The sequence below is a fragment of the Rhamphochromis longiceps genome, linkage group LG6, assembly GCF_057381845.1.
Source record: "Rhamphochromis longiceps isolate RC_006_pf linkage group LG6, R_longiceps_female_GT1.1, whole genome shotgun sequence".
Taxonomy (NCBI): domain Eukaryota; kingdom Metazoa; phylum Chordata; class Actinopteri; order Cichliformes; family Cichlidae; genus Rhamphochromis; species Rhamphochromis longiceps.
Window position 1 is genome coordinate 35,012,410 of NC_140562.1, and position 14,429 is coordinate 35,026,838.

Here is a 14,429-nt window from a genome sequence, read left to right on the forward strand (position 1 = left end):
TCACCTTTAACGTCTCGGGGGTTTTTTGTTAATGTTTATTTAACTTTTTTTTTTATGTTGTTCCGAGACATCCTGTGAGAAAGCTGTCAATCATCGCTCTGTGACAGCTCAGTAAGAATAATAATTACAATTTTATTATAATTTTGAATACATCAAATTCATTTTGAGGATGTTAGCTTAAATGCGGAAGCATCCACCGGGAAGCGTAAATCAGCAGTTCTCTTCGAGTCACGGGGACTGTCTCTCGGTAATGAGTGTTTTATCGCCGGGCAAAACATGTTCTTATCTCATTTAGGTCGTTTAAAGAAACTAAAATTAGGACAGTAAACGTCCCACACCTTAAATGCGGAACATTTCCTGCCAGGTGCTATCTTCTGCTGTGGGACAGGTGGAGAAGACAAAAAGAGGACAACGATGCTCCAGCTAGGAGATGAAGCCACGCTGTACTCCCTTATCTTCGTGGGGATCCTGCTGGGGACCCGAAGCCCGGTGTGGACAGTGATCATCACCGCCTCCCTCTATCTCTTTCTAGCAATGTTCCGCTTCCCACAGGTACCGTCCAGCCGAACCCAGAAGGTACTCCACCCAGTCAAGGGCACGGCGGGCACGGGCAAGGTGTCGGTGATCGCTCACCGGGGCGGCGGGCACGATGCACCGGAGAACACGATAGCATCTATCTTAGAGGTGAGAGAATGAGGTGGGGAGGGTTTTGGAGCGATTATCCTTCATTTGCCCTTTTTTGTTATGGCCGTGGTTGCAAGGGGAACTACTGCGACGTCTTTAACTTCTGGTATTCACGCCCAGTTTGTATCTGGACAACTTACCAGCACAGAGAACATGCATTTTAAGGCCACCACTCTTCCAGCAGCACCTTGTATCACAATGTTATCAGCCAGTTCCCAACTAGCCAGCCTCGTTTAACTAATCTGCATGTTGAGATAAAGTAAAGATGTGTGAGTAATAATTAATCTAATAGCATCTGGATATGAGTAGTCCCATGTATTGGTTTTAATTTATACAAATAAAGATACCGAATACAGACCACATGCTTATATCAGGTGTATATGAGGTGCGAGTGTTCTGAGCCAGAAATTTGCAAGTCAAAAATACACCTGCTAGTGCTTTTTAGTGTACAGACTTTGTTGCAATGGTGTACACTTTCGAAGAGTATTTCTTAACTGTGATATACCCCCATTTATAGGTCAACACATAGAGAACAGATATACTCAGTTTGCTAGTCAAGTAAAATTTTCTTCAGATGGATCATGGCTTTATGGCTAATTTTGTTGTATAGTAGTTGCAAATTAAGCTGCAAAGTTCATAAGGAAGGTAGGAATGACTTTTGGGTTTTAGGGCAGATTTGTGATCACCAACTCCATCTGAAAAAACATCAAGTGCAGACAAAAATTGTCTGTTCTGTTGTAGGCCAGTAAGAATGGGGCGACTGGTGTGGAATTGGACCTGGAGTTCTCAGCAGATGGCGTCCCAATACTGATGCATGATGAGACTGTGGACCGAACCACCAGTGGGTCAGGATTCCTCAGCAAGATGAAAATGTCAGAGCTGGCTAAACTGGATGCAGCTGCTAAACATCGACTCAGGTAAGAAAGAAGCGTATAGTCAGGAAGGCGCAAACAAAGCACACGGTAGTGAGGTGCTTTAATGTGATACAGGTTCTTCCACACTAATATACTAGCAGGTTTAAACATCCACTGAAATAAGGTAATTTTCCCCTCGAAGGGAGGACGTATGTAATCCGCTCAGTTTGTCTGTTTGTTAGCAGTCTAGCGTACACAGAAGCCACAACACAAGATTTAATTTTTAATTTTATTTTGATCAATTTGAGGTTACAAGGTTACACCAAATGTGAAATTCAGTAAAAACTTTGTTATCCACAATTTATAATCTGTCTTTAAACTTTAAAGCAATATACAAGGCATTGTTAGAAATGAGTACCTAGGTGGTCGAGCATTTCACCTTGGCCTTCACTGCGCATGGAGAGAGCTGTACAACACAGGTTTTTTTTTTCAATGTGACGCCATATGATGTCACAATGACGGCATAAAGTTTTGCAAAATCACACACTGGATGATTATATCTTATCTTAAAGTTGTTACAGCTTATCAATGCCAAAGCTTTCAGCCAGTTCTGCTCCAATCATATGGGTAAAGATAACAAAATACACAGATTCTAGTGTGTAATGTTTCAAGGTCAAAAGTCAGGGTCACACAAATAAGAAAATATTTCAGTTTCTACTGGATCATATCCAACGTTTAAAGTAATATATTAGTCACTGGGGGGCGTATGCATTTTTTAAACTTTAACTTAAATGACTTTACAATAACACAGAAATATAAAAATTATATACTACCATATTAACAATGCTCACTATTCCAACCAATTTGTGCACTGTACCACTGGCAGCAAAACACCCCCGGAGCATGATGCTACCTACCACCATGCTTGACAGATAGTACAGTGTTCTTAGGTTTGAAAGCTTCTCCGTCACTCCTACAAACACATCTCTTGGCATTGTAACCAAAGAGCTCAATCTTTGTCTAATCAGACCATAAAACTTTTGTTTTGAAGGCTTTTGGACATGTGGACAGCTGCAAATTGCAGTTGAGCTTGAAGGTGTCAATTTTGGAGCAGTGTCTTCTTTCTTAGTCAGCTCCCTCTCAGTCTATGCTTCACTGTGACACTGGTATTCCAGCAGTTTCCAGTTCATGACAGGTTTGAGCCTCAGTGGTTCCTGGGTTATTTCCTCTCATCTAAGATGGACTGTGTGTGTCTTTGTCCAGACCTTGGCAAAGTGGTTACACATCTGAATAATTCATGCTTATGTATAAGCGTTTTAAACAAATAATTTCAGACTCTTAACAAGAAGTTCATAGGTTTTTGCTTACACAAACCCCAAATTAACCCATTTACACACATGTTCAAATAATACTTTCTCTATGACAGTTTGATTGTGCTGTGTTAGATAAACACTATTTTGCCCGAGGACGGCATGTAGATTGGATGTGCCAAGGATCAAATATCTAACTGAAAGATATAGCCCAGGGAAATATCGGAGCAGGTAAACGGCGGAGAACCGGAAACTTATGCTAGATAAGAGTGAACGAGTATATAAGTGACTTTGGCAAACTGTGTAGTGAGACATATGAAAGATCACTGGCACAATATAAAAAGAAATCCAGTTAAAACGAGCCTTACTTGTTTTATTTCCACCAGGGACAAGTTTGCAGGAGAGAAGATCCCCACCCTGGAGGAGGCAGTGGAGGAATGCATCAAACTGCAGCTAACCATCTACTTTGATGTCAAAGGTCATCCAGATGAGGTAACGCCAACAAAACTGCCTGCATAACTGAGAGATTGCACATCATCATCGTCACAGTTTGCCCGTGTTGATTTTAGTGATGGCTTGATACAAACTGATCACAAGTCCGCCATTTCTACTTTTTTATTCATTACCAATAGAATGGCACTATAATACATGTCACCACTCTATTAGTTACACAAAACTAATCATTAAAATTAGTTGTGGCAAGCCAGAGTCATACCGGGGAATATCCAGAGAAGAGAAACACTACTAACGCTGACGCACTTTAAGACGTCCAGAACACATGTTCCAGGTTTGTCTGTACTCAAACAAATAACAAACCCCTAAAACGCACACGGACACACACACACACACAACTTCTCACAGATTGAGGACAGCACCACTGATAAGCAATGTTTTGTTTGTGTGGTAACATTGTGCATGCTGTTAGACGTTCCTTGTTTGTTTGCTCTTTAACAACCAAATGTAACTTTGTTTGTGTTGGCAACATAAAAACTGAGCCAGGGGCAGTAGTCTCTTAGCTTAAAGTTAGGGTATTCACTCAACTCCTTAAGTGCAGCATTTGCACGTTTTTAAGGAAGGGAAAGCTGCAGTTGTGGTTGGAGGCTCACGTACTGACATTTATGATTTGCGGGCCCGTATGCCTGTGCATACACAGCTGCTAGTTACCACCTAGTGGTCGGAGAGGAACACCCACAAGCAAAAACATTAAATCTGCAAACAGCTGAATGACCTACGATAACCATTTGTTTCTTCTTCCTACTCAGGCAGCCGCAGCTCTAAAGGAATTGTATAAGAAATATCCGGTCCTCTACAACAGCAGCATTGTCTGCTCCTTCGAGCCCAAAGTCATCTACAGGGTAAGACGGCTCATATCTGAAGAGTTTAAAGCTTAGTTCATGTCAGTAAACACACTATTTTTTCAGGGGGGATTTTTCTCTGTGGTTTTCTTCATACGATCTAGTCCAACTAGAGGAAAATTACAATTTAGAAGAAAATACACCGAGGTAAACTAATATGTAGTATAAAGAATCAAATTCCAGACATGAAGAGTTTCTGGTGACTGTCAGGTCACGTAGCACCGTTTGTTCCCAAAGGGGTAATTTCAACGCTGCAATTACACACCCTTAAAAAGTACAAAAGATAAAGATGCACAAAGTTCAGACAGTTTGGCTGCACACAGTGAAACAAAAAAAACACAAGAAGAAATGTAGAAACAAGTTTGTGTGGGTCAGCTTATCTTATTTATCCTACATTAATTAACTTCTGCTATAAACTAGAAGTTCAAAGTTCTCTATGCATGATTATGAACCCTGACCACTTTCAGAACTTTTTTTTTATTTTATTTTTTTTAAACTTGCAGCACATTGGCAACGTGGTTAACGCTGTTGCCTCATAGTATGAAGGTCCTGGGTCCAAATCAAGCATTTGGCCCGGGCCTTTCTGTGTGGAGTTGGCATTTTCTTCCCATGTCTCTGTGGGTTCTCTCTGAGTACTCTGGCTTCCTACCATAGTTTTTGGGGTAGGTTAATTTCTGATTCTAAATTGGCCGTAGGTGTGGATGTAAGTATGCCTCTGTGTTAGCAGTGCGACAGGCTGGAGACCTGTCCAGGGTGTGCAGGGTGGCAGCCGTTACAGGCTCCAGCCGCTCTGCAACCCTGAGTAGGATAAGCGGATATCTGTGTGTTACACTTTGCACCTCCTAGACACATTTAGGTGATGGATTGCAAGACTAATTAAACAGTATGAGCACACAGCTCTTAGTGCCTTAGCTCTTGGTTCCTATTTTCATTCATTTGTTACCAATTAAAGTGAACGCTAAGATGACCTGACATCAGCTGACATGTGGCTCAAAGTAGTTTACAGTTTTAATTGTAGTTATTTTTGCACAGTCTAAGAGTTAAGTTAAAAACGTATTGTAATAAATAGTGTTGACTCAGAAAGAGTGGGGAAACAAATACACAAATTGCTTTCTAACAAAACAGCATGCTAATGTTCACCAACACTTTGTGTCTAGATGAGACAGAGTGACCCAGATGTGGTCACGGCACTGACCCACCGGCCTTGGAGCCTGAGCCGGTTCGGGGACGGTGCCCCACGTTTTTCATCGCTGTGGAAACATCACTGGATGACTGTCATGGACATCTTGTTGGACTGGGCACACCATAATGTTTTGTGGAAGCTCTGTGGCGTTTCGGCGTTCCTGATACAGAAGAACTTTGTCTCACAGTGAGTTTTGTAGCTGGAACATACAGTGATATATTCTATATATGCGTTAGATTTCATTAGAATACAGATGTGTTAGAGGTACATTTCAATGGCACTGCTAACTGTCTTATTCCATGCTCGGGTTTATTGTTGTGGATCATCAATAGGAGGAAATCTAAACATTACATATATTTGTATATATTAAGTATCTCACTTTTACATTTATTTTTTTTAAGTTATACCAAAAAAGTTATCGTTGCTTTGTACTCATCCTTAAAAAGTTCTTTTTGGGTCATTCAGACCAGATGAACATCACTCACCGATTGTGTGTCCTGTCTGCAGGGACTATGTGCAGTACTGGGCCCAGAGGGGTGTCGAGGTTGTAGCCTGGACCGTCAACACACAAGTAGAGAAGGAGTATTACCAGGAGGTGCTAAAAGTCAACTACATCACAGACAGCATGGTGGAAGACTGTGACCCTCATTACTGACGTACACATAAATCCACTCCACAAAATGTTGGCATTTATTAAAGATAAAAGAAACTGTCACCCATATGTAAGCTCAAGCAAGAGATCATATACTCCTTTTATTTCCAAGAAGACTGTTTTTCTATGGGTGTATGTTTCCTGAAGAATTTTAACTGGGCGCCATAACAAAATACAAAGTAACAGATTTTATTACGACTAAATCACTTTAATAATGAATAATGATGAACTCGCCTGTTATATTTACAGACTTGTTAATGCAAGGTGCTGGTAATATGTGTCTATAATAGACCTGCAGCAACATGATGTATTCATCCACTCAGGACTACATTGGGGGTTTTGGGGGGGGGGTTTGTTTGTTTGTTTTTTGTATGTTTGTCATGTTAGTTGTGTTTATACAGTCTTTCAGATAATGCAGAGCACTGTGTGCACTTTTTACTCACTAAAATCTGAAGAAATCTACCTTGAGATGATTTTTTTTTTTTTTGTCATTTATGACATGTGAATACTACTTATTAAAGAAACATACATAAATGCTTTATAGAGCAGCATAGACAAACTAATAATAAGTAGGCTTGGTGATTACTTATGTTGTTAATGTATGGAGAAAACAAACTTTTGTACTGTACAGTATATGAAACCACAAGGACATTTATGAGGGATCAATTGTGGCACAAATACACGAATGGAGTTAATGCATGGCTTTGTGTAAGGCTCGAGTGTTACCAGTAACACAGTGCCTGTTTTTAAAGAGTAAACCATTTTTTAGCAGTATGACAGTTTTGTAACTGCTTTACTTGAATGGGTAAAAACTAAAGTTAGACGTTGCTTGATGTTGCTGTTTGTCTGGAAAATCAACCTCGTGCTTTTGCATTTCATATATGCTGAATGTAAAGTAAGCTGGCTTTACTTTTTTTCATCCCTAAACTTGAGTGTAGAATTTCAAAATGTAAATTACACAATTTGGTGTTGCCGTAAGGCTTTAAATGACTTTAATAAGCCTGACTGATTCTAGATTTTTGGGGCTAATGACTGCCAGATTTTGGTGGTCACCACATTCTAGTATCTGATGATATCATTATATCTATACACTGTAGATATTACTGTACAACAGAGGTGGACAATTAATTTTCCTAGGTGGACATATTAGAAACTGGAACGGTTTTGGAGGTAAAATAGATATAAAATTTTTACTCAACCATAAAATCTATTTTTACTAATCAAATTGCTCCAAATAACAGGAAAATGCATCAACAGTTTAAAGTAAGGTGACACGGACTCTCTTGTGAATAACTACTTGATTTTTTATTTTTATTTCTTTGTAATAGTTGTGGGAATGTAGAGCTGCTTGGCAGACTGAAAATGTTGGTCTGTCATGTTCTGTGTCGTTATGTGACGGCTCTGGACACTAAAATGGATCAATAAAGGTGAACGGTTTGAGCTGATATCTTGCATCGCATCATTCAGTAAACACAACTGTTGATTATTAGCTTTTGGGCCTGCAGAGTCAGACGATTGACCCAGATAGCGCAGATGAATGGGGGTTGAGTGAGAAGTGTAGTGTTGGATATCACCCTGGTTAAGCCTGTCTGAGCCGCTTCTTGTCCCGGCTGATCTTCAGTTGCTAAATGCAGAATTTCAGCTCAGGCAGTTTGGAGGCACTCAGCTAATTTTTATCTGAGCAAAAGAATCAGTTTACCTGCGTGTTTAAAAAAAAAAGAAAAAGAAAGAAATGTTAGATTTCAGGTAGAAATTATCAAAGGATAACAATGACGATAAGTCCCCAGAGAGATTATGGTGAGTGCCAAAAGCTGATTTAAAAACTAAAGCCCTATCCTTGTTAATAGAGGTTTTTTTTAATGCTCACAATTGGTCAAACATTCGTAATAATTGTCTAATAAATATTTTTGAAGTGTGTAACCAAACCTTCAAACTGCACCAAAATGTAAGTTTCCTGTCAGCTTTCTTTATTACTGTCAAAGCGCCTGGAGATCTGCGAATTTGGTTTAATAGGTGAAAGGTGAGCGCTTCGCGGCTCCTAAAACCCGGCCTGAGGGGCGTTTAGTGACGTCACGCACAGGCGGACTAACCAGAAGTAAATAGAAACAACGCGACCGGAAACACAGCAGCTCCGACTTCAAAATAAAAGGCTTTTCAAAGTGTGGAAAATTTTTAAGATCCCTAGAAATGAATGCAATTAATTAATCGCAAGGTTAGGAAACAGTATGTAAATATTAAGTTTAACACAACAAAAATATACTTAAAATAGCATGAAGCTCAGTGAACTAGAAAACAATGAAAAATAAATCTTAAAAAGGTCAAACCTAATCTGAAATAACTATACAATAAAGTAAAAGTATACTAAAGAATAAAGTATAAGTATAATAAGTATAGTAAAAGTCTAATATGCATGTACATTTAAACTCTAAATTCACCATTAAATAATAATGGACTATGTAATAAAAAAGTGAATAATAAAAATAATGGAAAGGTGTTGTTGTGTGTAAATCCTAACTATGTATAATTTATGTTGTTATTATAACTAATTCCAACTTAATTAAAACTATTAATTTAAACTATGATACGTTTTATTCATTTTGTTAAAGTAATACAAAAGAGAATAATTAAATGGAAAATCTAAAATAAAATACAGTGCTGTGCAAAACTTTATTTTACTTCCAAGGACCCAGGTTTTCTTGTAATTATTATTTACAATTTGTGTCTTTTTTCTTTTTCTTTTGTGGTCCTGAGCAATACTTCTCGGGGCTTTTTTAGATCTTTTCTTTGGATAGTGGCACCTCCTTGACTCATTTTCAGTGAATAACCAATTCTAGAGGGATGTTTGATGAGAAGAAGACAAAACGCAAACAGAAACACTTGAAAACAACTGCTTATGGAACATGACAAGAAGCCCAATGACCACAAGAAGTCAGACACTAGAGGAGTATATCCCTAGAAGTCCATGCTCTGTTTGGTCCAGATCTTTACAACATTAGGCTGGGTTTTTAATGTTGTGGCTAATCAGTGTTTAAGTGCATAGTATTTGTAGCTGCATGATAATCAATAGTATATAACTGTGTCGTTTTTAATGTGATATAAAAGTACATATGGTGTCACCTCAAGATTGTGCTTATCATATTTTAAATGGTGCTTCAGTTTAAAGTAGCTGTAGGCTTGTATACTCCAAAATTAGTTTTATTTTGAAATGTTCAGGCGGAAGCCCTGTTCTGCATTTGGACTTGCTTGACGCTAGCCCAGCATGCTCGCTTTCAGTCCTGAAGAGAATAAAGTGTGCAGTGCCCTTGTAACCTGTCAGAAATCAGAGGTGGTACAGTCGGTTCCGGAGCACCAGCAGATGAGAGAGGGTAGGAGTGTCCGGCTTAGAGTGTCACAATTCAGGGACGTCAGGAAGCTTGCCCCCGGCTCCCATTAATGATCCCCGGCATGTGGAACTGCGTTCTCCTTGAATGACCTACACACAACCTATTGCACGAGTCCTGGACGTCGTTTCATCTCAGTTGAACCACCTGCCGGAGAGGAGCTGCAGCGGGCGGTCTACACAGCGGGCAACAAGTCGAAGCGAGTCTCTGGCAGGCCTCGAGCTGACTGTGGAGCAGCTGACCTGGACAACAATCATTTCGGGGGGCAGCCTCAGAAGGACCGGACAAGAGCTACAAGTTTCAGAGTCAGCGTTCAATGCTTGAGGCCGACAATTAAGGAGAAGGGGCAGTGCAGAATTTCTCGAGGGTATCGGCGTTCACATGATGTACACAATCACCAGAGGTCCCAGCAAACTCGTTACACAACGGAGGACAGGTGAGTGAATGTGGCCATTACCTAACGCGTGATGCAATGTAACGTCAGGCTGCTTTTGGCTCAAGAAAGCGAAAGTTTCGGGGTTGTTTCGTAAGGTGAAATGTTTGAGTGCTGGGTTACATCGAGTCTACAAACGCGTAATTTTTCCGTTTTTGCCCCAGGTAACACTCAGCAGGTCGAGAGCAAGTTCGGCGACTTGAAACTGAAGCCGACGTCCTGGATCACGTCAAAGTGAGTATGTTTACTTTGTGTTTTTATTTAATGTTTACCTTTTTTTTTTTTTTTTTTTTTTTTTTTGAGGGTTGCTTTGGGCGTGCTGCTGTTTGAGCAGCGCGAGCTCAAAATACTTTCCACGTGGACCGCGAGCGCGATCATATAACACGTAGGTTGGTTCCATTATCGGACACAACTTCTCTGGCGGCCCGTCAGTTTCTCGGGCCAATCAGAGGCGCCATTAGTTGAGGTGTGACACTGCATGGTGTAGCCGAGAGCTCTGCTACCTGAGGGGCCAACCCACCTCGCCTGCTGTGATTTATTAAGGTGTAGAAATATAAAGAAAATAATATAAAGAAAAGCCTAAATCTAGCCTTGATTGAAACTTCATCTACAAATGGCAAAACTAACTTAATGTACTGAGATAGTTATGGTGGACTAACCAATACAAAGCTGCAGTCTCCAAAATGTCCAGGAAAAAATTGACCACTCTAAGAAAACCTTCTTGTGTGAAAGTGTGCAAGACTTAGATTTACACTTAGATTTGCACTAATATATAACACCCCACCTTCAAGAAAACACCAAGTAGGTAATGGATGCCCTTTTCAGCTCATGTTCACCCTGCCCATGAAGAACCAAGTCAGTCTGTCCTGTCATAATCAAAGTGGCCACACCTTCACCAAGTAATCCAAGCTGCTAAATGAACATAAGACTTTTACTCTCACTTTGTAACGTGACTCCTGTGACTGTCTTCATCCAAAAAGCCGCTCCTCTGCAATTAGCTCTTGTGTTTTCTCCTTAGCTCTCCTCCTCCAAAGATCGTGTTCAATCGCCTCAACGGGAAACGGTACCACAGTGCGGCCGCACAGAAGTCTGAAAGCCCAGTGGAGGGATTCACTCCTGCACACGAGGAGAATGTCCGATTTGTATACGAAGGTGAGGATAAGGGGACCAATAGATGGGTGGTGATGTAAGTCAGAGTGCAAAGTGAGCCCTCCAAGACAAAAAGTCAGATCTTTATCTGAAAGGGGAGGTGGTATTAGTTACTAGAGTAGCTTTACATGATTCATAGTTTATAATGAGCCTTTTCAACCTGTTCTGGGTACTAGTGTAGCCCTTCAGTTCATCTCTTAAACCATTGTAGCTCCAGTTCCTCTTCTTTTTAAGACCTCTTAATACTTCCTATTGGCGGCCTCTCACAAAAGTTTGCACAGCAAGTGGTGGACCTGCGGTGCTCAGAGGCAGAGCTGTCTGCCTGAGGGATCATACTGGGGCTTTCCACTCTGTCTGAAACCAAGCAGTTTAGAGCCCAAGCTTTTTGGTACTTGTACAATCAGTGATCTCACTTTTTTGACACTTTGGTCATCTTTAATAAGCGTCTTTAATAGGCTGATGATAATTTGGAAATCAGATGATCTTCTGCAATACACGTCCTCCTCTGCATAAGAAGCTTTGGATATACAGATGTGCAAAATTGTAATATTTACTGTTTGTATTTTTACCGTGTTGGTAAATTTCTCTTCATATGCTTAGGTTCAGAATTTATATCCTAAGGTAGTTTTCAGTAATGTTGGGTGTTGTTTTGCAAACTAATAACCCTTTTTTTTTTTTTAATGACAAATACCTGGACTACTGCAAAAATTCAACTAGTTGTCAGTAGGTCTCAGACGAGTGCTGCTTCTAGTCAGTAAACCCTAACAATGAGTTAAGTCCAGGCCCTGCAACATTCACCCCCGTCTTGGAAGATTGTCCAGCATACCTCAGCGCCGGCCAGTATTTCATGCCGTGCTCGGATTGAATGATTTGTGGAGCTGAATCGGCATGAGCCAGCTATCTGTGTTACTCTTGGGCTGCTGCCAGTAAAGACTGCTCTGTGGCGTCCTTTTGTGACCACAAAGTTCAGCGCTTCACTTTTGTTCTCTGCTCAGACACAAGGAGGAACCGCTCTCACGCTCTGTCGAGTTGTTCGAAGAGAGAAAACCTCCTGCGGTTTATTCCAGTTGAACATGTTCACACAAAAAAGATAAAAATTGTAACAAATGTAACCTGCAGACATGATTAGAAAGCGTTTTATGCACCCGCATGCACACGTTCAACTGGTTTATTGTTTAACATCCTTAAAGCCGTTAGACATTAAATGTTTGGCTGACTATTGGAGCTCCAAGTAAGCAGAAGACATGTCCACAGAAACTAAACCTTGAGATTTATCTTGATTATTAAATGGAAAACCTTCACCCTCAGCTGATAAACACAATCCGCCTACCAGACCAGTCCTCTCAAGGTTTGCAGCCTTCAAATGAATTTAGATAAATAGTGGTCAGAGCTGTGTAGATGTGCCCTTGAGCTCAGCTGCTGGTTGAAGATTTATTTTTATTTTTAGTGTCTTTTTGTATGAGTTCAAAGATTACAGGAAAAAATACACCAGTGTATCCATCCAACATCCAAATGGTAATTACAACTCCACGCGTGTGTGACTGTTTGCAGTGTGGCAGGAGGTGGAGCAGAAGCTGGAGGACGGCGGCAGAGGGGAGCTGGCTGGCAGCCAAGGGCCCGTTCAGTACTCCGAGAAGACCCCGAGTGCTGCGATGAAGAGTAAGTTCCCATGACTTTTAAAATGCCTCCAGTCATTTAGAAACTAACGTGACCACACTCATTTAATGTAATCTTACCGTATGTCTTTATGGCATCCTAACAGATAAACCTCTTCCTACTCATTAAGCTGCTCAGCTTTTGAACCTGTAATCTATGCATTTATTATGTCTGGGCCTTTAAACCCCTGAACCGATTGGCTATTTTCATCTCTCTGAATGAACAGCATGCAAGGCAGAGGGCAACTGTTGTAATAGTATTGCTTTAATTTTTAACCTCCTTTAATTTGAGAACCTGGCTATTCCAGATAAACCAGCCGTGACGACCAAATGTAGAGCACACACCTACCTGCCTCTTCCGCTTTCCTTTGTGTATCGCTACCCCGAAAAGCTTAAACCAAACCGGTTTCTAATCCTGAATTCTTTAGAATGTGAAGAAAAAAATATTATTATATATTTTTTATTTTTAAGAAGACCGAAAGCTTTTCAAATCTGAGAAATTAACAACATGACAAAAGGAGCTCTCCATTCAAGTGAAGGACAATGAATCGATTAAAGAGGCAGGCTGGAATTCTTCAGCTGTTAATGTAACATTTTGTTCACGTGTAGAAAACGTACTTGCTCATTTGATTCAATCTGAAGTTAAGCTTTCGTCTCTTGTCTCTCCTGCCGTCCTCCCCTCTGTGCAGACTTTGTGCCCATAGACCTGGAGGAGTGGTGGGCTCAGCGCTTCCTTGCCAACATTGCCAACCTCTCATGACTGTGATGAGGCATCGAGCCGGGACGAGGAGATGCACCGCGCTGATGCATCCGGAACTTGCCACACGGGTGGAAAGGAGGCGAGCCCGTCTTTGGGATCTGTAGCGTTGTGTCTAATTTGGAATGTGATTTGATGCCTCGTGCTTCACAACTGCTGTCGAGAAACCTGAGTGCACAACGATGCAAACACAGCGACCTGACTGGGAACTCTTGACAGCATTGACTTTATGTTGTGCTGCTCTAACGGCTCTCTCTCTCTCTCCCCCCCTCTCTCTCTCTACTTGAATGATGTATCAGAAGCTATGAGATCTTCCCCTTGTTCAACAACCTGCTTCCTTTCTCAAGTGTGTTCAGCTCTGCGAGCATCTTGGTTAATCTTTGGATAAGGAAAAACAAAAAAAAACACACAAAATGCCTTTTCAACAACTTCTGTGAGATTGCATTTCTTTGCGCTTAACTGGCTCATATTTTGTTGTTGCAACACATAACACCTGACTGTTGTGCAATACAACACACTGAAGATTAACTTTGTATCACTGGGCGGACAAAGTGTAATATCAACTTTATTACATCAAGTGGTTTTGCTGTTTTGAAATTTTTAAATCAAAAGCCCTTTTCAGATATAACTTTACTGGCTGTTAAAGTGACAGTTTGGTCATTCAGACAGACATGTGACAGTATTGGAAAGACTGACTATAATCAGTATAAACTTAGTGGATGGCAACTTTTTAATGTTAGTGACAATGGAGAGGAGAACAAAGAGCAGGGTGTACGTGACATGTTGTGCTGTTCAGGCTGTTCTTCTTTGGGCTGATGTGTAAATGTTACTCTCTTAAAATTCCTGTCATGACTTTTATGGAAAAAGTGACCCAGGTGCTCATTTCGGACACCTTGTAAGGTGCAACAGGAATGCATGTCTGAAGGGGGCTAAAGCAGCCATTTGTCAACCCCACACTACAGCCGTCATTAATCTGATTTATTTTCTTAATAAATGCAACATTGGGGGGGGGGGGGG

At 40.7% G+C, this 14,429-nt stretch overlaps 2 protein-coding genes across 4 annotated transcripts; both read left to right on the forward strand.

Moving 5' to 3' along the window:
- Position 1: 1 nt before the first annotated feature.
- Positions 2 to 7,483, forward strand: gde1 (glycerophosphodiester phosphodiesterase 1). 3 transcript variants are annotated; one of them, XM_085410386.1, is made up of 7 exons: positions 2 to 111; positions 365 to 684; positions 1,426 to 1,601; positions 3,235 to 3,340; positions 4,111 to 4,203; positions 5,361 to 5,572; positions 5,894 to 7,483. In XM_085410386.1, exons 2-7 carry the CDS (start codon positions 415 to 417, stop codon positions 6,039 to 6,041), a joined length of 1,005 nt encoding a protein of 334 aa, XP_085266512.1. In that variant the 5' UTR covers positions 2 to 111; positions 365 to 414; the 3' UTR covers positions 6,042 to 7,483. The 3 variants fall into 3 exon arrangements, with proteins under 3 accessions (XP_085266512.1, XP_085266511.1, XP_085266510.1); XM_085410385.1 differs by lacking the exon at positions 2 to 111 and adding an exon at positions 112 to 247; XM_085410384.1 differs by lacking the exon at positions 2 to 111 and having other exon boundaries at positions 159 to 684.
- Positions 7,484 to 9,272: 1,789 nt separating this feature from the next.
- On the forward strand, positions 9,273 to 14,425 carry mcrip2 (MAPK regulated corepressor interacting protein 2). The gene is made up of 5 exons (XM_085410389.1): positions 9,273 to 9,854; positions 10,016 to 10,085; positions 10,870 to 11,003; positions 12,552 to 12,659; positions 13,345 to 14,425. Exons 1-5 carry the CDS (start codon positions 9,800 to 9,802, stop codon positions 13,413 to 13,415), a joined length of 438 nt encoding a protein of 145 aa, XP_085266515.1. The 5' UTR covers positions 9,273 to 9,799; the 3' UTR covers positions 13,416 to 14,425.
- Positions 14,426 to 14,429: the final 4 nt, after the last annotated feature.

Coding starts and splice junctions, on each gene's coding strand:
- gde1 (XM_085410386.1), top strand. CDS start 415: ATGCTCCAGCTAGGAGATGAAGCCACGCTGTACTCCCTTATCTTCGTG. Junction 1,602..3,234: donor GCTGCTAAACATCGACTCAG/GTAAGAAAGAAG, acceptor TATTTCCACCAG/GGACAAGTTTGCAGGAGAGA. Junction 3,341..4,110: donor TCAAAGGTCATCCAGATGAG/GTAACGCCAACA, acceptor CTTCCTACTCAG/GCAGCCGCAGCTCTAAAGGA.
- mcrip2 (XM_085410389.1), top strand. CDS start 9,800: ATGATGTACACAATCACCAGAGGTCCCAGCAAACTCGTTACACAACGG. Junction 9,855..10,015: donor CGTTACACAACGGAGGACAG/GTGAGTGAATGT, acceptor TTTTTGCCCCAG/GTAACACTCAGCAGGTCGAG. Junction 10,086..10,869: donor ACGTCCTGGATCACGTCAAA/GTGAGTATGTTT, acceptor TTTTCTCCTTAG/CTCTCCTCCTCCAAAGATCG.